We start from the raw sequence: 23,436 nt of genomic DNA on the forward strand, positions 1-23,436 counted from the left end.
TAGTCCTGTGGGGTGCAGGTTATTCCCACATGGGAACCCAGATGCTCTGCAGGTTTAATTGGCTTGCCTGGGACTCATGGCTACTAAGAGGTGATCAGACTGAAACTTGACTTCTGATTTATTAATTGTATTCTTTATTCTAGCTTTCAAAAAACTCCAAGATATTAGAACTATACTTCCTTCTTTGTTTAAATGAAGTTTTGAGAATTAGAAACTGGAAAAGTATTGGAATCAGTGGTGATTTTTGAATTCCTTTCTGCTCTAAACAGTATGGTAGGCACTGTGGGGATTAGAAATGACCTGCCTCTTGATCGGTTTACAACTTCGTTGATAAGATATCTTCTTAGAAAAGACTCAATAGGACTTCCTGTGTGGCTCACAATATAACTACTAATCATTGCTTCTATGGTGGCTCTGGCTCTGCCCTCTACCCCTGGTTCTGGAACTTTAAACAGGTGTGGCCATTTGTTTAAAAAAGAAAAAAAAAGATTCAATAACCCTCCAGCACAGCACATTGATTGAGTGTTCAAGTGGGAAGTACGAACATGCATGTGAGTTGAGAAGATACTAGAACTAAAGCAGATGCAGGTGCTATATCTTGAGCTAATCTTCAAGGGCAGGGCTGGGAGGGGCCTGAGCAGGGAAAAGGCTCTGCGGTGGATGCGAGCACAGTGATGATGGTGATGAGAACACCGACTAGAATTTTCCAACACTTATCACTTGCCAAGTACCATTATAATGGCTTCAGGTCCATTAACTTATTCTTAAAACAACCCTATAAGGTAAGAATTGCTACGATGCTCATTCTATAGATGAGGACACTAAGGCACAGAGGTTAAGTCGTTTGCTCGAGGTTGCACATGAACTCAACATCAGCTGAAATTCCATTAATGTGGAGTCCAGAGCCCTCTCTCAGTCTCTTAACCAGCTGTCTGATGAGGTTTTCATGAGACAACAGGGACACCATCCTGGGTGGAGGGGAGACGTGGTGTAGGATGTAGTGAGAGGCAGTAGTGGAATAAGTAGATTAGGTCAAATATTGAAAGTCCAAAGTTCAGGTAGAAGACAGTGGACCTTATCTAGGGCACAGTGGGAAATTATTGAGAGTTTAGTATTTTCATCAGAGCAGGAACATAGTGTGCATTTATTTTGGGTAATTAGGAAGAGATAGAAAGGCTTGGGAGCTAGAAGTGGTATTCCCAAACCAAACTTGGGTCTACTTGCCTTCTTGCAGTACAACCCAATCCACTGACTCTGGGTTGTGGTGAAGGAAAGTACAGTGTTTATTGCAAGGCCTCAAGCCAGGAGTCTAGGCAGCCAGGGCTCAAAATACCTGAACTCCCTGAAGGCTTTCAGGGAAAAGGTTTTTTTTGTTTGTTTGTTTGGTTTTTTGTCTTTTTTGTTGTTGTTGCTATTTCTTGGGCCGCTCCCGCGGCATATGGAGGTTCCCAGGCTAGGGGTTGAATTGGAGCTGTAGCCACCGGCCTACGCCAGAGCCACAGCAACGCGGGATCCGAGCCGCGTCTGCAACCTACACCACAGCTCACGGCAACGCCGGATCGTTAACCCACTGAGCAAGGGCAGGGACCGAACCCGCAACCTCATGGTTTCTAGTCGGATTCCTTAACCACTGCACCACGACGGGAACTCCGGAAAAGGTTTTTAAAGAAAGAGAGAGAGGGGTTGTGGGGTGTGTGATCAGCTAGTGGACAATCTTCTGATTGGTTGGTGGTGAGGTAATCAGGAGTCAACATCATCAGTTTTCCGGGTCCAGCTGGCCTGGGGTCTCTGTGCTTGGTAACATATAGGTAACTTCTTCTCCTGGGGTGGGGGGGGGTTTCAGTATCTGCAAAACAGCTCAAAGGATATGGCTTAGGATATTATCTATGGCCCTTGAGGATGAACAAATGATTCTTGATTTTGTTAATGGCTAAAATACTATCATTTTGTCTTGCTTGATTGTTTTCCTTTCTTTCTGCATTTTTTCTTCTTTGATTAAATATACCCTTTGGAATGCATAAAGGCCTAGGAGGCTAAAGTTTTTCTACAAACAAGAGGCAGACAGAGGATGTGGGGGAGTCTGTTTTAGGAAGGCCCCGTGGGGTCCTGCTTGGTTATGGTGGGGGTGGGAAAAAACAAGGCATGGAAACTATTAGAAGGCCTTGATATAATCCAGGTTTGGGGGATACCTGATTGGACCAGGAGTGTGGGTGGAAAAAGAAATTAAAAGGATGAAATGGTGATGGGGACCGGGTGCAGTGCTGCCCTTGATTCCAGGTAGTTTAGGGACAGGTGAGTTCCCTGCATTAGATCATTTGGCCCTCACAGCAGCTCCAGAGGCAGGTGGTATTACTCCCATTTTACAGATGAGGACGAAACTTCAGGAAGATAGTTAATGTGGATGAATAAGTGCTTCAGTAGGCATTTGAGCCCACAGCTGATTTTTCTCAGCTTCCTCCCTTTAAGGGGAAATAATGTCGGCTGGTAATAAAGTAGCCCTGCTGATTAGGTACGGAGACTTGTTCACTTAGTAAATGATAAAGACATAGGGAGAAATCAACTCTCTGAGGTTGCCACCATGTAAGAGAGGAGGCAGAGGGTTTGTGTCTGAATGTTAAAGATCACTGAGAAGAATGGAGCAAGTGGAAGGAGCTTCCTGAAGGAAACAGGTCAGAGGCTGGGGATTGAACCTGGAACCCCGTGTCACCACAGCCCTGGGGCAGAGGATGGTCTGTGATTCAAAATGAAACTGCAGATGAATTACCAGATGGAAAAGGGCAGCACATGACGTGTGATGGTGTCCTTAGTAATCCTCCCCAAACAACGGCAGAGGGGGTGTGTGAAGGTGACTGGTGCTGAGGGTAGGAGGCTGTGGGAATGCCGACAGGGTGGGGAGAGGAAGCAGGGTCTAGGGGGAGGTGCAGCTGCTGACTCATTTACTGGCCCACTGTGGGTGCACTTTTCTGAACCAAGCTGGGGGCCGGAGGAGATCAAGGTGAGGCTGGGTGACTGGAGGAGAGAGATGGGGGTTCCCCAGAACCAGCTGGCAGTGCCTAAAGAGAAGCTGATAGTCTTCTGGGAGCCCAGGCAAGTGAAAAGACTCTATAACGTAGTGGTAGAGGAGGACAGAGCCATGGGCATGACTTTTTCATCAGCCAGGTTTAATGGCGGCAGAAGGGCAAGTAAGCCTTCTGGGACCCCGGCCTCTTCTGAGGGAGCCCTTGCTCTCCCAGCCTGGACCTGTGGGCGAGCTCACAACCCTCTCCTCTCACATCCAGCATTGCATGATGGCTGGGATTGGTCCTAGTCTTGCTTCTCTTCTCCTGCAGCCTCACTAGGTGCCCTGCAGAATTAAAAGAAAGCCTTGGATAGAGACCTGTCCTAAGAATAGAGGTCAGCAGATTAGTGTATCCAACAGACCGTTCTTTTAAAGGGACCCCACGTGGTGGATTAATTAATGGCATTACCTGTCTTGTATATGGCACTCTGAGTGAGCGAGCGGGGATTGGTGAAGGTGGATGCCCACTGATGACTGATTTTGCAGTTACGTGTTACAGTGCCAGGGCTGGGCGCTAGTGAGATGCACCTGAAAGGAAGGGTCTATAGGATTTGGATATTTGGGGAAGAGAAGCCTCCCAGCCAGTGGCACTTGTGGGGTGGGGGGGAAACATAAAGGGAAAGATGAGTGGGGTGGGATGGGCTAGCTGCCTAGAGCAGATGTTCTGCATTGGGAGATGGGGTGGGATTGGAGGCTAGGGATCTTTAAAAGCCAGAAAAGGGTTTTCTGTGTGATAAGGTGGGCAGCAAGTATCATCATCGTTGGTTCTATTTGAGAGAGAATTGTGTGCAGGAGTGACACATGGGAAGATGAGTGTGGCCAGGATGTATGAGAGAGCTAGAAAGGTGTAGTCTGGGAGACATTTACAAAATATATGTGAAAAGGGAAAGCAGTTTCCATTTTTCAAGGGTCTTAAAACCCTCATATCTCTGATCATTTCCTACAGCTTCCAAAATTCTTACTGTAGCATGTAAACAAATTTAAAGAGATTTTGTCGAATAATGCCAGAGCATAAGATGCCCTATTGGGTACGTATAGGATTAAATATTAATTCTTTTCTAGGCTGTGATTATTTTCTTTTATCAATATTGGTTTGTCTTAAGGGGACTTGCCAACACAGTTTTATTATTTGAGGTGGGCCTGCAACTTACATAAAACCAAAACATTTGTTCTGTTGCATAAGATTTTCTTCATCCCTGTTAGAGCACTTACGTTGAAACTAAACATGCTTTATCTGTTTATCTCACTGGGCTGTGAACTCCTTCAAGACTGTGATGGTGACTTAGGCGTTATGTACCCTCAGCCCCAGGATTTTTTTCTTATTTTCTCTTTGGCTTTTTAGGGCGGTACCTGCGGCATATGGAAGTTCCCAGGCTAGGTGTCAAATCGGAGCTACAGCTGCCAGCTTATACCACAGTCACAGAAACAGCAGATGTGAGCCGAGTTTGCAATCCACACCACTGCTCATGGCAATGCCAGATCCTTAACCCACTGAGCAAGGCCAGGGATCAAACCTGCATCCTCATAGATGCTAGTCAGGTTCGTTAACTGCTGAGCCATGAGGGGAACGCCTTCATTACTTTTTAAAGAGCAATAGTGGGTGAGTGGGTGGAAAATGATTATATTAAAGGAGTTTTTCTCTGTTCTTTGTTACTCTGATTTATGCCTTCATTTAAGTTTATAAACAATTAGTGAGGCTGGCTGTTAAGGGATTTGCATGGGTCATTTAGTAGGGAGAGGATTATGGCCGCACGTTAGTCTGATATACAGTTCTAATCACATAGAAGGTTTGGTATTTGAGCGCCAATGGCACTTTAAAAACGACTCTCCCTTGATGTTGGGACCGTGAGTGGTGGATCCTACAGCAGAGAGTCTCTGGTTTAGATATCAGGTGGCCTAGGCCCTGCCCTGGCACTGACAGCTCAAAGGATCCTCTTGGCCTTTTGCCTGGGTGATGTCCCCGTATCCTTCCATCTCCACATTAACTGTCACTTCCTCCGTATCACTTGTCCCAACTCTCCCCTGAACTAGCTCTCGTTGCCTAGTCTGTGTTCTCCTGGGACCCTCTGCTTTTCTTCTATAGCACTTGCCACAAATAGTTTCTGAAGTGGTGGTTCTATTAATGTCATCCCTGACCAGCCTGTAATTTTCACAAGGGCAGGGACGTGTTTATAGGTTTGTCCACTGTGTTTCCATCAGCTCACACAGGACTTAACACATGCTGTGTTCTAGATAATTATTTGTGGAGCCGATGAACTGTGGTAAACTTCGACAGGTCACTTAATCTTTATGCAATACTGTTTTCCTCCTCTGTTTAAAACCCACATATTCAAGATTTTTCTCTAAGGTTCTTCATGCATGTATAGACTAACCTTCACAATTTTTAAATTATTAATTATTCACACCCATGATGAGGAATTCAAACAACATAGAAGATTTACATTGAAAGTGTATATAATCCCTCACTAGAGATAAAAAATAGTGAAAGTTCCTTGTCTTTACAAATAGAATAAAAATTAAACACATTACAGTTAGCCAGAGTTGAACCTGCCCATAACGAGGCAGTTCAATTTTGCTCATTTTCAGCCCTCATCAAGTGGTTTTTTTCTTTTAGTTTCAGAATGGTTAGTGCCTTAGTGATGAGATAAAACTTTCTTGGAGGAATCTCTGCCGAGAACAGGTGGGCCAAGGCCTTCAGCTAGGTTCCCATTATAACCTGCTCTGTGTTTATTTATAGGTATTCCATGCAGATTTTACTGTTCTTGGTCAGCCTTTGAAAGCCTCCTTTCTAGGATTCAAGGATCACTTCCAGCTATTGCTTAATAAAGGAGTAAGGCAGATCGGAAAACCCAAGGCTATGTGATTAATGAATATTTAATAAATTAGGACGTTTAGAAAATGAATGTATACCTGAAGATTTGCAGCTTAAAAAGCAGTTTCGTGTGGAGTGTTTGGTCTTGGGTGGTTTTAGATGGCCGAGTGAAATCATTGAAGCAGGGGGATGTAGCAAAATGGAACTTCGTGAGTTTGAATGGAAATTTGTACAACCAATTCTAAGTGTGCAAGACAGAATTACATGCATAGGATATGTTAATCTCCACAAATGAAAAAAAAGTCTCGAGGAAAATGAACATTCACATATTTGTTTATTAACTTGATGGGGGTACTCTGGTACATCTTCCAGTTCTTTACACTGAAGAGCATGGGAGAGACCATTCCATGCCTGCCACAGTGACTAGTGGGGTATGTGTGTATGTATGTGCGTTTTGGGGTGCAGGGGCCCAATTGCTGCCAATGGGTGCTCAGGAATAGTTAAGTTCACATGATTATGTTTGAAATATCAGTGTACTAAAGCTTTAAGGTTTATCTATGAATTGTGGCGTTTATGCATAAGCACCATAATGTTCTCCATTAATTGAGGTCAGTGGGGAAAGTGATTTTGTTCATGGGCCTTGGGTTATAGTGGGTTCATATACACAGCAACCTGAGTATAGTGTCGGGGGGAGGGCAACTGGGGGACTAGCAGGGATGGGCTCCTCCACCCGCCCAGCGACTCAGCCTCCGAGGTGGCTCAGGGCCAGGCATCAGGCACAGGGCTCCAGGTGATGTTGGCAGGAAGCAGCTGTTTACTGACTTAAGAAGGTACCTCGTGCCAGATGGAATCCCTGGGCTCTCAACCCTAACAACTCCAATGTTAAGGAGGTTTAAATGAGCCTGAGTTGGGATTCACGAGGATAGTAATTGTGAATTTAATAATAACCAGAGTGATGCAAGTTACATACTTGAGTACATGGTCCTCATTGCCATGCAAGTGTCCATATGCACACTCCCTGCTGGGCAGATTCTATTCTAAGGGCTGACTCCACAGCCCTAGGAAGGGTGTTTCTTGAATACTTTGGTTACCATTCATCACCGTTTGCCCTCCAGGGAGGAGCCTAGCTTATCCCCTTGCTAAAGCACTACCCCCTCTGCAGCTCCATCTCCCACCTTCTCTTCCTCACATGATAGTTCTCATCCACCGAGTCTATTCCCCAGAGCTATGCCTACTCTTCTATCTTGTACGCTACCTTAGGAATAATGCACCTGTCATTTAATGAGCACCCACAATGTGCCATGCATTTTACCCACATTATCTTACATGCTTATGACCCTGCAAAATAGACATGGGAGGCCCCATTCTGTATACTTGGAAAACTCAGACTCAAAGTCACAGAGCTAGTAATGGGCAGAGATGTCCTTTTGAACAACATTCTGTAAATTTGTACTGTCTGAAAATAATACAAACGGTAATTATATTTACTGAGCACTTAATTACCAGGCAGTAACAAACTTAGTTGTTACCTACTGAAGAAAAATTGAGAAAGGGGAAACTGAAGATCAGGAAATGTAAGGAACTTGCTCAAGATTCTTCACTCAAGAGCACACCCCAAATCTAAACCCTTTCGATCTGGTGACAGGGTCATTTATCAGTTGGGCAGCATCACCTATGGAACTTTTATGAAAGTGGTATAACTAAGGAAAAGAGTTAAGAGCAAGTATGGTTAAAAGAAGCTGAAGGACACCATAGGTAGTAGGTTAACTAGAATCAACCTTCCTATTTCTTTTCTTTCTAGGTATCGCCTTCCTCTGCTTCAACGAGCAAGTCTTCCAGTATGAATCCCACAGAAACCAAGGTATGAAGAGTCCTCAAGGGTCAACTTGGGTGAATGCCTTTAAGTTAATTGTATTGTAAAGCAAAACAAATGAAGGCTGATTGTTGACAGATGAGTTATGTGCCTTGGGAAACTTAGGCTATGAAAAGAAACATGTTCTTCCTAATTTATGAGGGTCTTTGGAAACTCAGCCTTTTTTTCACTATTGATCTCACACATCATCTGTACACTTTTTATTTTCATTTTTTAATTTTTTGTCTTCTGTCTTTTTAGGCCCGCACCTGTGGCATATGGAGGTTCCCAGGCTTGGGGTCTAATCGGAATTGTTGCCGCCGGCCTACACCACAGCCACAGCAATGTCAGATCAGAGCCACGTCTGCGACCTACGCCACAGCTCACGGCAACACCGGATCCTTAACCCAACCCACTGAGCGAGGCCAGTGATTGAACCCATAACCTCATGGTTCCTAGTTGGCTTCATTTCTGTTGCGCCATGACAGGAACTCCCCATCTGTACATTTTTACATCGTTTTTGAAAATCTGGAAAAGAGTAGTCAGCCAGATATTTTTTGGTTCTAGACTTGGGTTTTTGTTTTTTAATTGTAAGACTATTTATCTAAGTACATTTTCTCTGCATCTAGATAAGAATATAAATTCTTGATTTCTTACTAAAATGGTTTTATTATCCTGGCCATTTAAAACTAAATCTGAGAATGAAAAAGGTTACGCTACATGAACATAAAAAGAAGTGACACTGATAGTGGTTATTTCAGATGCTTTCTGAAAAGTTTCAGTCCTTGAGGGCACCATCTTAGTGATAAACCTTTGTCGAACTCTTCGGATTTATTCTGATGATAATTTCTTGGAATTTCAGAAGAAAACCATAAAAGGATGTCCTCCAGTGGGATTGCCACATAGAGTAAGCCTAGTTCTGAAGGAGTTATCTGAGCTGCTTAGACCCTCTCCCCAGTTACCATGTCTCACTCTGTTTGTGGGAAGAGTGTAGGGATGGAGGATTAAAGAGGGGGACATTTTCAAGATGCTTTCACCTAGTTCTTAGGAGCTAATATTCTTCAGTGCCTTTCAGAGCTACCCCAGCTGCATTATTATCCAATTGCCCTTATTTAAAATCACCAAGATTCTTTTGCTGTTTTTCCATATTACGTGGCTATCCCAAGTAGGATCCTATGCCATAATTTACTTCTGAACTGTTTTTTTTTTTTTTTTGCTATTTCTTTGGGCCGCTTCCACGGCATATGGAGATTCCCAGGCTAGGGGTCCAATCGGAGCTGTAGCCACTGGCCTACACCAGAGCCACAGCAACGCGGGATCCGAGCCGCATCTGCAACCTACACCACAGCCCACAGCAACGCCGGATCGTTAACCCACTGAGCAAGGGCAGGGACCGAACCCGCAACCTCATGGTTCCTAGTCGGATTCGTTAACCACTGCACCACGACGGGAACTCCTCTGAACTGTTTTTAAAGGGAAGGGCATATATATTGAAACATATTGTCCAACTCTAAGCTCTGATAAATGTCATTTAACCCTTATTTTAATTTTAAAATTTATTTTTAAATTTAAATTATGTTTTTATTTAGTAGTTGACATTTATATTGATTGCTTAATTGTTTGTAAAATATACATTGTCCAATCCATAATCAATCTATTAGCTCTCACTAGTATTTATACCTAGCCTAATCATAAGAAAAATCTGATCTCAATCTTGAAGTAATCTTGACTACAGTAGAAGCATTTACCGCCCCCCCACAAATTCTTATTGAACTTAGACTCAGTGAAAATTAAAGAAATGTGATAAGAGCCAGAAATACAGGATTTCCTTTTTATTATTTTGGTTCGCCTTTGACACAGTGTCGATGCTTAGCCATCCCCACTGATGCTCAGTTTGAAGCCCAATCTTATTTCAAGTATTGCCTTGTTTTCCAGAGCAAGTGTCAGCAAACTCTGCAGCCATGGCTAAGCATGAATCATAATTCTTGGCAGTCCTATAAAACTGGACGAAGGGAAGAGAGAGAGGGGAAAGTAGGAGAGAAGAGAGGGAAAGACAAAAATAAGATGCACATGATGAAGTGGCTGACTCAGGACCACTTTGGGCCTCAGTTCTCTTGCCTTGGTGGATTTCAATCGCACTGTTCTCATTAATCATGTTATCTTCATGTGCCTCTAATGTTTGCCTCATAACATTTATATTGGCCTCCTCTTGGAGATTTTTGTGAACTTATGAGCATGTTTCTCTGCATATTTTGGTCTTTTAGAGAAAAGTTGCTAATTCAAGCTAATGCCTGTATCAAATCCTTGTCATGTTCTCCACCTTTAAAATGAAAGTCAGTCTAGCTCCGGAGGTAATATGTCTAGATCTTTGTGTCTGTTTGTGTCTTTTTAGGGCCTCATCTACGGCATGTGGAGGTTCCCAGGCTAGGGGCTGAATTGGAGCTGTAGCTGCCAGCCTACATCACAGCCACAGCAACATAAGATCCAAGTCACATCTGCGACCTACGCCACAGCTCACAGCAACTCCGGATCCTTAACCCACTGAGCAAGGCCAGGGATCGAACCCGTGTCCTCATGGATACCAGTCAGATTTGCTTCCACTGAGCCATGACAGAACTCCAAATCTCCTCTATTTTTTATTCTATTATTGTAGTAGACTCATGCCAAATACTCTCTTAATTTATCATGTCTCATGCTTCAGTAATAGAGGTACATGTGTTCCTCACATAATGGACCCTTGTTATGCCAACATACTTACTGTTTTGTGAAGGAAACAAAGTTCATGGTCAAAGAAATGTTTTTAAAGTTTTAAATTTTGGATCCTTTAAAATAGATTCTTGTTAATGAGTTTCTGTGCATGCTACTATGCTTTTTTTGAGTTTATGCAAATGCACTTTATTAAATGATTAACAAGGAAATTAAGCCAGCTGGTATTATAGTGGTTTGAGTCTATCAATAGCTTCTAATCTGTAATTTGTCAATCAATATTTTGCCAATATATATAGGTGGAGGTATAGGTGGGAAAAAATATTGCTCAAGAAGCCTTTGCACAGAGAAAGAATGGGAAGGAAAAGGATCAAAGATTTTTATAAATGGAGGTCTTACAGATTTTCAATCACAAAAATAAGAGTAAATCCACACTGCAATCTTTGAGATCTTAGAATTTAAGTACTCATAAGTTCTTGGAGCTAAGATATATGTCATATATGTGTAGAGTAGGTGAAATCGATGAGTAGAATGTGTCCTGGTGCACATTTTAGCCCTGTTTATATGTTACTTATATGTCAGATAAAATAAAATCACACTTGGGGCTGTGCTCTTATATTAGGCCATTCCAGTCAGCAAACAGCTGGAAGGACCGCATTCTCCCAACAAGAAAAGACACAAAAAACAGGTGATGTGGTGCCTTGTGCTGGGGGACATTTCTCTTTACTAATGGTCACTTCAGCTGCTTAGCATGTCCTAGTAATTGCAGTTCACAATCTTTTGTAACCCTCTGACCCATCACGGACTTTCTGGCAGGCTTAGTTACCCACCGTTCACATTCTGGTTTTGGCACTAAAAATAAATTTCACTGTTTTCCTGGGTTTCAAGTCTGTCACCATCCCATTGTTTTATACCATCATTTAAACCTGTGGTGAGTATTTCATTCATAAAGAGACCAATCATGCTAGTGGCTATGAAGGAGGACGGTTTTTATTTTAGTTTGCTTGTATTACCTATAATGTTCACAGTAATAAATCTTTACATATCTTTAATTCCCATAGAAGTTGCAAATTGCCATCTGAGTAGTAAGAACAGACTACTAATTAGTGTTTATCTAAAGAGTTATAATTCTAAGAAAAGTATAGTAATCTTAACTCATATATAAAGTTTACATTTATAAATACATAAAAATCATCTTTTTAGTTTCCATAGTTGAAAATTTATGATAAGCTCTGTGAATTATGTCCATTCATCCTTTCTTTCTTTTCTGAATTTAGGCTGTAAAAACAGAACCTGAAAAGAAGTCACAATCAACTAAGGTAAATGATTTAAGTCAACTCATGAGTTATTTGGATTCTTTGCAATAGTAATGAATAACCAGTTTCTCCCACTGGTGCAACTGAATGGTTAAAACATTTTTTTGTTGGCTAATTAAATTAATTTTGGATTATCCTTTTGAACGTGTTTATATAGAGTGTATATAAAATAATTAAAACATTAAATCCATAATGTTAAAATGAATGTATAATATTTTATAAATGGAAACAGTATAATTCAGAAGGCATTTTGTTCAAATCTAGGTTTTTGTTGTAGCCAAAGTAATTAAAGAAAATAAGCCACAGGAGCAAAGGACGAGGGATAAAGGATAATGAGTATCCAAGTTAATGATGAGACATCAAAAATAAAGGTGTCTATTGAACCCAGCGCCTAAATAACTTCAAGATGAGAGTTTCTCCTAAAGAGGCCCTGGGTTTATCTTGATAGTCTGGTTTCCATGGGTGGAACTAGTTATCTATTAATCAGGAGACAGTTCTAACTTTCCCTTGGGAATGGCTTTCTTTGCTTTCCTGACACATGGCTGTCTAGACTGGAAGCCAGTCACAGTCCATGTGGAGATGGGTCCCAGGTTGTCTGCAGGCAGGGCAAATGTCTCTCTTCAGTAAGGTGCCATACATTATTTCTTCAAAGACATTTGAGCCGTTACTCAGATAAGACCACAGGTTTCCTGTAGGAAAGCCCAAAAGATGATATGGGCTGAAGTACTGTAAGTGCATGTAACAGTGGTGGTGGGAGGGCAGTGAAGGTGGAAGATGAGGCTTATATAATTGTGTGTAAGGCCTCTTGGTGGCCCCTGAGGATGGTAATTTACATAACCCCCTATAGCAGAAGAATTCAGCAGCCAGGTGCAAGGTGTCTTTTTATTCAGTATTTAAATGTTCTTGGTTGCTCAGTCTCAAGAGAATGGGTTTCTGGTGATACGTGTGGTCTCTATTTACAATTCAGAAAAGAATGTATACATTATTTAATTGAGAAAATATGGTGTTCTTCATCACCTTTGAAAAGGGGTTTTTTTGAAAATTAATTTTAATTTCTAAAGTAGGATCCACCATCAACAAACTCAGTGGTCAGAGTGATCATTTTACATCTCTGTAAAATTGCAAGGAGGGACTTGCAGTTAGCAAATGACCTGCTTGAATTGTCAAAAACAGCCAATAACTTAGAGATATATACCTATTTGAAAAATTATTCTAGATTAAATACTACGTTTTTTATTATTTTTTCAATAATCATCATTATCAGAGTATTGGTAGGATTGCTCTTGACCAGACAGCATCTGCTTCTCTACTGGACCTTTCCTGAGAGAGGCAGGATGATCTAATGGGGCTTTTGTTTTTGAGTCTGTTTGGAAATGTGAGAACTGTGGACTTCAATGTAATTAAGATTTTATCTTTTGAAATTGCAGCCATCTGTGGTTCATGAGAAAAAAACCCAAGAAGTAAAGCCAAAGGAACACCCAGAGGTAAATGATCACCATTGGGTCTTGGTAACATAAGGTGAAGCCTTTTTTTTTTCCTCCTGTGAAGGATAACATGCTGAACTCTAATCATTTAAGTCCTATGAAGGATGGCTGGCCTTTATTTTCCCACTAAAATAGCACCACCCTGTGGCATCATCAGGATTTGCAACGTGCTCATGTGATTCTTGTTGAATTTGGGATTTGCATGGTTTCAAATTTTGCACTCAGAGTGAAATTTTGTCACATACATATCTTACTCATTTAAATTTACACAATTCAAAACTACATAAAACACAACTTTTGTGAATACTTTCTACTCCATAGATAAAAGTAGCAGTATTTACCATGCTGTTAACATGTGGTGTTTGTGTGTGTGTTTTCAGCCAAAAAGCCTACCCACGCACTCAGCAGATGCAGGGAGCAAGCGTGCTCATAAAGAAAAAGCAGTTTCCAGATCTAGTGAACAGCCAACATCAGAGAAATCAACAAAACCAAAGGTAACTAAAGCAGATTGATAGAGAAAAAAACCCTAACATCACCTAGGGAAAAAGATAAAAGTCCTTGCTCTACACTGATATGTGTGGGTGAATCCGCAGAGCTTGTGGGATAATGATTTGGTGCTCTCATTTTGCTGGTGTCGCAGATAGCCTTGTGGAAACTTAGGGCTGAGAAAGGTCCGAGAAAGGCATCAGATGGGTCCGGGGATGTTCCATTGCATAATCCCCATTGCCGAGCAGCGCCCAGTTGTGACATGAGGCATTTGGCTCTGGTGTCACACATCCTGGCAGCTTGGGATTGAGGCTGCCTCCTGGACCTTCTTGTGGGCTATGGGAACTCAGATGCTTTGAATGATCTGCTCTTTACCTGGAAGTCTTTGAGCTTTTAGAGTGTTACAGTAGGAGAGCTCAACTAACATGCCCAAAATCAGAAATAATTCTGTATTTTCAGAGCTAAAGGGCATCAACTATTAGAAGAATAAACAATTATGAGAACTTTTTCTTTTTTTCTTTCTTTCTTTCTTTTTTTTTTGTCTTTTGTCTTTTTAGGGCCATACCCAAGGCATATGGAGATTCCCAGGCTAGGGGTCATATCAGAGCTGTAGCTGCTGGCCTGCACCACAGCCACAGCAACATGGGATCCAAGCAGTGTCTGTGACCTACACCACAGATCACGGCAACACCGGATCCTTAACCCACTGAGCAAGGCCAGGAATGGAACCTGCATCCTCATGGATGCCAGTCTGATTCGTTTGCGCTGAGCCGCAAAGAGAACTCTGAGAAGAACTTTTTCATTGAGAGTTCTTAGAAGATAAGAACTAGACCTGCTTAGCAATCAATATACCTTATATCAAAGATGGCACATTTGTGGTCCACCAGTTGTAGCTATATGTGCACTTTCTTTGAATTACAGCAATGAAAATGATTTTTAATTAGCCGTCAACCATGAAGGTCAAAATATATCACAGAAAATTAAATTTGTAGCTTCTCTTGAAAAATGAGAATATCTTCCAACAGTGGGTTCCTGTGGAAACAACTGACTAGAGCCTTTACAATCTGGTACGTGCCTACGTGGCCCACTTCCCCTGTGTGTGTTCCCTGCATGGGCTCTGTAAGCTCTTGAGTCCAGCTTGATGTGACCAGCCCTGCATCATGTTCAGGAGAAGCTATGACCCTTCTCTGGGAGAGACTGGCTCAGTAGTGACATTTGAAATGTATGATCTTAAAAATAGTCACTCAGAGGTACTTAGTTCTGTCAATCTTTTACCCTTAGGCTAAACCACAGGACCCAATCCCCAGTGATGGAAAACTTACTGTTACTGGTGTATCTGCAGCATCTGACAAACCAGCTGACACGGTAAGCACCCAGAAAAGATGGAACGTGTACACGGGCCATAATGCTCGTCAGGTCTCTTTTATGAGAAACATACGCTCAGTGAAGCCTCATTCTACCTGCGTCTGGCTCTGTCTAACCATTCAGTGCTCTGGTGCTGCCACACTCAAACAGCCCATCATTTGCTAAAACTGAATGCTTCATATGTGAAACTTTATGAAGAGGAGCATGCATCTAAAGGGTATAGAGGGAACAAGACACCAAACATTATTTTAAGATTCGTATATTCAGTAATTACTGAGCACTGCCTCGTATAAGGCCTGGTATCAGTACCAACGAAGTTAAAGTGTTAGTTGACGCAGATCCTGCCTTCAAGATTTATGGGTTTGAAATGAAGCACATAAAACCGCCATGAGCATCTGAATAAGCACTACCTTCAGCCTTCAACTTGGGACACTGCTATCTTGAAACTAGTAGGTCAGGTACTGCCATGACACCGACATAAATTGATACAGGAGGTTTTCAGAGGAGCATCATACAAGCCCTCTCAGGACGGAGTATATGTGCCCTGCTGGCCAGTGAGGGGCACCTTTCTGAGATCTTCTGAAGAGCTACTTCAGATTCCAGCCTGAAAAGGGAACACAAGAAATAGTCTATCATTTCTACCCATAGCAACACAGAGTTAGCGGTCAAAGTTAGTAATCAGTTTGGAAGCCATATCACCCTAGAAATGCTAGTACTTATTTCTCTTGAAACCACAAGTAACTCACTGAAGAATGTTCAGAAGCTGGGAATGAAAACAGAAAAAAAAAAAAAAAAGTAGTGTCTATTTTCCTGCTTCTCAAAATGGAAGCAGTATCTCCTTGCAGACCAGATGCTAAGGAAAGCCACAGGATAAAAGTCTGACCTGACTCCCTGAAACATCAGTTTTTCTCAGATTTTGAAAGGGAAAAGGCACATTATTTTTTACAAAAACGAATGCAGATATCCCATGGCCATGATGGCAAAATTCACATAAACTTTTAAATGGAAATACTCAAATTAAAAAAACTTATTTTTGTGCCGTATATTAGATTCCAGATATAGGTGATATCATATGGTATTTGCCTTTCTCATTCTGACTTACTTCACTCAGCATGAGAGTCTCTGGTTCCATCCGTGTTGCTGCAAATCGCACTCTTTTGTTCTTTTTATGGCTGGGTAGTTTTCCATCATGTATATATATACCACATCTTCCTAATTAAATCATCTGTCAGTGGACATTTGTGTTGTTTCCATGCCTTGGCTCTTGTGAATAGTGCTGCAATGAAAATGCGGGTGCATGTGTCTTTTTTAAGGAAAGTTGTGTCTAGATATATGCCCAAGAGTGGGATTGCTGGGTCATATGGTAGGAGCTTGGGGTTAATAGATGCAGACTATTGCCTTTGGAATGGATAAACAATGAGATCCTGCTGTGTGGTCCTGGGACCTATGTTTAGTCACTTATGAGGGAGCATGATAATGTGAGGAAAAAAAAATGTATATATTTATGTGTAACTGGGTCACCATGCTATACAGTAGAAAAAAAAATGTATTGGGGAAATAAAAAAAATTTTTTTAAATGAATTTTTTTTTAATTTAAAAAAATTTTAAACTAAAAAATAAAATTTTAATTTAATTTTTAAAATTTATTTTAATTTTGTGCATACCTTGAGATCCCTGCCCCCACACCAGGGACTAAGACCTGAAAGACAGTCGAGGCGCTGCTCTAGTGTTGATGAGGGATGCGTAGATGCCATGGTTTGGAAAATAGATTTAAGGCAGAGGATTAGATCTCTTAGAATATATTTTAAGTTTAATCAAGATTTGAAAATGTATGCCACGTATTATTTAGGCAGGGTTATCAGAGGATTTGATCTCTTAGAATATATTTTAAGTTTAATCAAGATTTGAAAATGTATGCCACGTATTATTTAGGCAGGGTTATCAGTGAAATCTCAAGAATAAAATTAGGCGAGATTTATATGGAATTCTGCAATGTGTTGACTTAGGCTGTGATTTGTGGAAATTCAGTTCACTTTTCTTAGCCTTGGATTTGTCTCTCAGAGAATAGGATTGATCAGATATGCTTTTTCATTTTAAGTCCCTTGCATGTTTAAGCCCTGTAATCTGTAGTCTGATTCTGCAGGACACTGAGCTTCAGACCGGCCCCTCTAGGGATAGGAGAAGCCTGTGTACCTGGGGCTGCATTCAAGGCAGATTAGTGCATTCAAGGCAGATGAAAACCCTCGGAGCTTGTGGTTTCAGGAACAGAGGGATTGTGTCTGGTTTAGGGAACCCGAGAGGACCGGCATGGAAGGATAGCTAGGATCGAGGGCTTGCAAACCATAACAAGCCAGAAAAAAATATAAAATGTGATCTGGGCACAGAGTGCATTCCATTGTGAATGGAGCACAGGAGAGGCGAGTGGTGAGACTAAGACCAGAAAGACAGGTCGAGGAGTTGCTATGGAGAAGGCTGAGTGTGTTAATCCACATGACAGTGATTCAACCGGCTGCAAATAGACATTGAAGACGAGAGAACAGGAAATGCACTTGTGTTTTTTTTTTGGCTCCACTGGGGGCATGCAAAAGTTCCCAGGCCGGGGATCAAACTGGAGCCACAGCAGTGATCGTGCTGGATCCTTAACCCGCTGATCCACCGGGGATCTCCAAACTGAGACAACAGATGGGGTGATGCTGCAGAAGGATTAAGCGGCCACAGTGGCTGGGATGAGATGGAATAGAGATAAGAAGGTGGGAGGCTTGTCAGGGGCTCTCAGTAGTGCTGGTGAGTCTGAATGAATTTAGACTGAATGAGAACTTGGAGGGAGTGGGAAGTGATGCCATAGGCGTTGCAGAGGTATTGGGAAATGATCGGCTGCAGTGGGCAAAGGCGAAGTAAAATCTCAGATAACCTGGGGGGCCTCAGCATCTGAATGAACTGGGTGGGTAACCCTAAGATGAGGCAAGGAAGGCACCCCTGGCAGATTTGTGCCAGTACAGGGCCAGCACCTATGAGAGTGAGCACTTCCTTAAGCTGTGCACTTGCTCCCAGTGAGCACCTGACAGCCGGACAGAGGTCAAAAAGAAATTGGTGGGTTGAAAAAGTGATGCCTGCCTTTGGAATTGAAGTGTTTGAGGTGTCCCAAGAAAGATGTGTAGCAGGGAAATCAGGACATGGTTTTGGAGTCCAGGCCAATCGAGAGGGGGAAGCAGGGAGGGAGGGTAGAGCAGACATGAATGAATATTTGCACAAGGTTGTAGTTGAATCAAGGAAGTGGAGTCAGTTGCCAAGACCAGGGTCCACCTGGTGGTCCTAACAGTATCTCTAACATAACAATGGCAACCATCTCTTATTTAGCACTTAACTTGCACATCAAATACATACATAGCACTTAACCAAACACTGGCTCTCACACTTTACTAGATGGATTTGTCTAATCCTCACAACCCCCTGTGGTAGGTGCTGTGACTGTCCTGAGGAGAGAGTTTCAGAAGGAGCAGTGACCTGCTGGAAGCCTTGTGCAGCCAGGGCATCTGGGCAGGTGTGCAAACCAAGACAGCACGAGACCTTCAGTAGTTTCCTATTGTCTTAAACCTGGTGACTTTACCCATTTAGTTACTGTTGGTCCTGAAAGTGTTTGGCTCCTGACCCTAGAGAATGATTTGCTCAGGACTGCCAGCACAGGCAGAAACAGACACACTGGATGTGTGGCAGGAGGCAAAGCAGAAGAGAGGCTGGAGGTGGCAGAGAACAGAGGGCACAGATGCAAGCATGGATCCAGATGGTTGTGGCTAAGTGCAAGATGAGAATCAGGAGAGGGGTGCTCGCCAAGGTATTCCTCAAAGAGGATTGTATTTGGTTAAGGGCACAGAAATCGTGGATTGGAAAGTTACTGGCAATCATTGATGGAGCAACTGAAGTGGTGCTGGGAGGGACATTCCTTTGGGGAAAATTAAGGAAAGAGTGGGTGATGAGATGCCAAAGCAAGAGGTGTGGAGGTCTGGATGTGTGGGTAAAGACCAAGAAGTCAAGGGCTGGAAGTAGTGGCTGCTTGTAATAAGAAAGAATTCTCAGGTGTCTTGCAAAGATGGCTGTGTGCCCTGGAAAAAAGAAGCCAAGAGCAGGGAGGGAGAGATGCACAGTCCTAGATTCAAATCTCGGTGCTGTCCTTTACTGTGTGACCTGGGAAAAGTTATTCAACCTCCCTGAATGAGAAGTTTCCACATCACTGACATGAGATGAATATTATTGATGCCATTCTGAAAAAGGATATAACGCATATGACAGTGTCTGGCACAAATCAGATATTCAGTATATGATAAATGTTATTAACAGTATAATGAATTCATTTAAAAATATGTCATGTTAATGAATTTTTAAAGGTATGTAATAAAGAATTTTTATTTCTCTCTGAATCCCCACCAGAAAAAAGATGATAAATCATTAACGTCGCCTGTACCAGCTGAATCCAAATCAAGTAAACCATCAGGAAAGGTATGAAAATAGCAGTGCGTTTTTTCATAGATTTATTCAGAGTCTGTATTTATCAGGATCTGATTTCTTGAAGGCAAATAGCAGGAGGTGAGGGTAACTTAAAAGACCTTTTAATGAATCAGTGTTTTAGGTGAATATGACTGGATTGAAAGTGTGATTTGTCTCACATATAATTGTAACATTTTATATTATAGCCCTCTGTTCTGGAAACTCCAGTTAACATCTTGTGGAGTTTATAATTATATGCAAATGTATATTCTTTAATCAGAAGTACTCTCAAGAATGTCAGGCATAGCTTCATTCTAAAATTCCCAGTTGAATCAGTCTAAAGCTAAAAGGCCCCACATTTTAGCTTTATCACACAATCAGGTGAGTTCCTAAAATTGTAGTGGGAATGTGGTAGTTGCAAAAAAAAAAGGAAACAATAATTTTTTCAGCTGAGTTAAACAGTAAAGGGTCTTTCTTTTGATTGTTGTTTTCCTCTTTAAATGCAGCTTATTTTTCACAATGAATCATTCTTAACCTTAAGAATAAGATGGAAGCACGCTTTCATCTTTATTTCTGATTTAAGCCCCTACTGACAGAATAAACTGTCACTTTTATAAATTTAACGTCCCTTTCAGGGAATTTCAGGAAAGGAAGTAAATAAACCAAAAAATCCACAAAAGAATACGAGGCAATTCATTTTTGAAATATATTCTATTTGGAAGTGGTGCCAAATAGAGATTTTGTTGGGATTCTTTATACACACACACACACACACATATATGTATGGAATATATGAAAACAACTGATAAGCAAAAAATACCCAACATTTCTCCTCTTGCATATAGCAACATGATCATAATTCTCTGTATTTTGTTTTTTTTTCTTTTTTTTTTCTGTTAGTACAGTGGTTGGCAGCTTAATGAACTTTATACTTGTTCATATAAGTTAATGCCTTTAGACTTACTGAAATTCTAACCCAGATATGGCTTTCTAGCTTGCCAACCTAGAGTCTGTCCTCTGGGACTTTAAATACTAAGTTCTATTAAAGACCAGATGTTAACCATTTTGATAATTGAAGAACTTCTGGTGTTTGATGTTTTTCTACATAGAATATTTTTTTAGTAGTTAAAATCCAAAGGGAAATATGTATCACAAATAACATTTAAATACCTGCTCTCTTTCTTTTCCAGTCAGATATGGATGCTGCTTTGGATGACTTAATAGACACTTTAGGAGGACCTGAAGAAACTGAAGAAGATAATACAACATATACTGGACCTGAAGTTTTGGTGTGTGACCTTGATGTCTGTAAAGATGGATACTTAGCTAATAGGTCACAGTCATGACATATGAAAGAATACGTAGTGTTCTGTCACTTGCAACGAAACGTGATCATGTCAGTGTCAGTAGTAGCAACTGCAAATTAGTATTGGGGATGGAAACTGGCTTATGGTAGCTCTGTGATTCCATTGATTTGATCAGCAAACACTGATTGTCTCTGTTGAGAGGAGCTGGAATACAGCCTGTTGGATCATGAAAAGTTAGATTCTATCTTTGAGGTTTAAATCCAAAGGACTTGAACTTACTTTGATTCACAGATATTTCCATCCTCTGACTTGAACTCATTTTGATTTTTAGATATTTACCATCCTCAGTTCATACCTAAATAGCAAGATAATCCTGTGTTCCTTGGTATTTAAGAAAAAGGCATTCAATAGACTATAAGAAAATATTGCAACAGATCTAACAAAGGATTTGTTTCTAGAATTTATGAAGAGTTTTAAAAAATAAGAAAAATAGAACCCAGTAGAAAATTAGGAGAAAATTTGATTGGCCAGTAGACACAGGAAAGTCTCCCTAAGAACTGGAAAATGATAGAAAAACAGAGAGCCATACCACTTCACACTCCTGATGGGCAGAACTGTAAAATTCTGACAGCTGGCCTAGAGCCTGGGGCTGTCACTGGAAGATGTGTGTTAGTCTTTACCCAGCATCTCCATGTCCCGGGGTGAGCCTTGCCCAGGTGTATAAAGAATTCTAAGAACAGGTGAAACATTTGGAAATGATTTTGTTCAACAGGAGATAGGATGATATAGTGGAATCCTTTTGGTGGTTAAAATGGGGTATTTATGTATCAACATGGATACATTACAAAAACATAATTTTGAATAAAAATTATACACTATGCAACGATATATAGAATTTGATACCATTTATATACCACTTGAAAATGGGCAAAATAATGATATTTTTTATTTATAAATACCTGCCTGTGGAATACTTGTTTTAAAATAGATTTCACTTTACATGGATGCATATGATAAACTTCAGGGTAGTGGCTATCTCTGGAAAACAGGAAGAGGAATTTGGAAAGTACTAAAAAAAAAAGAGGCATTGCTCCATCTGATTTTTTTTCTTATAATTACGTAGGAAGTAACTAGATCTTTTGAGTTTTATAGAAATTATTAACTGATCTTTTAAAGGTAGAGAAATATTAAATAATGAAAACTATTTTAACATAAAATGTGTTTTATATGAGAATCCAATTTAATATACTGGTTTGAATATTTTATAGTATCATTTATGGGTTAAGCCAATTACATATGGGCAAGTATTTGTGGAAACTTAGACTTTCAGAGTTTTGTAAAATACTGGCTTCTAAGTGATTTATACTTCATCTCAATAGATCCATAAAATTAATAATGGAATAGTGCTTTGATTTCATAATATGCATATAACATTCTCAACTAATATCCCAATGTGTATAATTTTCTTCTAGGATCCAATGAGTTCTACCTATATAGAGGAATTGGGTAAAAGAGAAGTCACACTTCCTCCAAAATATAGGGAATTGTTGGATGTAAGTTAAATAATTGTTCATTTATAGTTTACTGTTTCTTTTCTGGAATTACAATTTTAACACATCAATATATTGAGTGTTTTAAATTTAGAAATTATAATGGGCTTATGATACTATCATTACTCTGAAGCTCACCACGTTAGTTTGGTGGGGCTGCCATAACAAACTACCAGAGCCAAGATGGCTTAAACAACAGAAACATACCATCTCACAGTTCTGTAGGCTAGAAGACTGGCCTCAAGTTGTGGGCAGGCTTGGTTCCTTCTGAAGACCAGGTGAGAGGAGATAACCTATTCCAGGCCTCTCTCCTGGGTCTTATAGGTTGCTGTGTGTGGAGTCACTCCCCATCTCCTCTCTATGAGTTACACATCTGCACGTCATCTTTTCTCTACGTGTACCTCTAGGTCATTTCCCCCTTTTATAGGAACACAGGCCCATGTTGATTGAAGGCCCATCCTAATGTCCTCATTGACCCTTGATTACCTCTTTAAAAGCCCTGGCTTCAGATAGAGTCACATTCTGAAGTATTAGAGGGTAAGACTTGAGCATAGGAATTGGGGAAAGACACTATGCAACCTACAGCAATCACTGAGCTCTACATTTTGTGGATCATAAGCATTACTTGTGCCTTCTCAGCCTCCTCAAATTAATATTTGTTTCAGAAAAAAGAAGGGATCCCAGTGCCTCCTCCAGACACTTCGGTGAGTTTACATAGATGTCTTCCAAGATCAGAGTTAACATTTTTATGTCTTTGGTTGGGGGGAGTGTGTTATCAATTCTGTGTATTGGGATTATGACTAAATCTCTAAATCAGATGCATTTTCCATCTGATCAGAGAAAAGGGGTGAGCATGGGGTTTGACAATGCCTTTTCATTTCCCTCGTAAGTTTTTTGTTGGGAAGAAGAAAATTTTAGGCTAAAATAAATGTTAATAAAAATAGGATGAGACTGTCCTAACATGTAATATGAGAAAAAAAACAGGAAAGTAATATTTATTGAGCACTCAATTCCTTCC

General features: G+C 40.9%; 1 protein-coding gene across 14 annotated transcripts in view; it reads left to right on the top strand.

Moving 5' to 3' along the window:
• CAST (calpastatin) overlaps nucleotides 1–23,436 on the top strand; it is a 124,129-nt gene that overhangs the window by 59,504 nt on the left and 41,189 nt on the right. For 8 of the 14 annotated variants that reach the window (XM_047778341.1, XM_047778332.1, XM_047778330.1 and 5 more), the window contains 10 exons: nucleotides 7,672–7,731; nucleotides 11,051–11,116; nucleotides 11,706–11,747; nucleotides 13,172–13,228; nucleotides 13,609–13,722; nucleotides 14,996–15,079; nucleotides 19,505–19,573; nucleotides 20,752–20,850; nucleotides 22,341–22,421; nucleotides 23,084–23,122. In XM_047778341.1, coding sequence (XP_047634297.1) covers nucleotides 7,672–7,731; nucleotides 11,051–11,116; nucleotides 11,706–11,747; nucleotides 13,172–13,228; nucleotides 13,609–13,722; nucleotides 14,996–15,079; nucleotides 19,505–19,573; nucleotides 20,752–20,850; nucleotides 22,341–22,421; nucleotides 23,084–23,122 — 711 coding nt within the window. The remainder of the gene's footprint in view (nucleotides 1–7,671; nucleotides 7,732–11,050; nucleotides 11,117–11,705; nucleotides 11,748–13,171; nucleotides 13,229–13,608; nucleotides 13,723–14,995; nucleotides 15,080–19,504; nucleotides 19,574–20,751; nucleotides 20,851–22,340; nucleotides 22,422–23,083; nucleotides 23,123–23,436) is intronic. The other 6 variants (XM_047778344.1, XM_047778343.1, XM_047778335.1 and 3 more) reach the window with 1 other exon arrangement.

This window comes from Phacochoerus africanus, chromosome 4, assembly GCF_016906955.1.
Source record: "Phacochoerus africanus isolate WHEZ1 chromosome 4, ROS_Pafr_v1, whole genome shotgun sequence".
Classification (NCBI taxonomy): domain Eukaryota; kingdom Metazoa; phylum Chordata; class Mammalia; order Artiodactyla; family Suidae; genus Phacochoerus; species Phacochoerus africanus.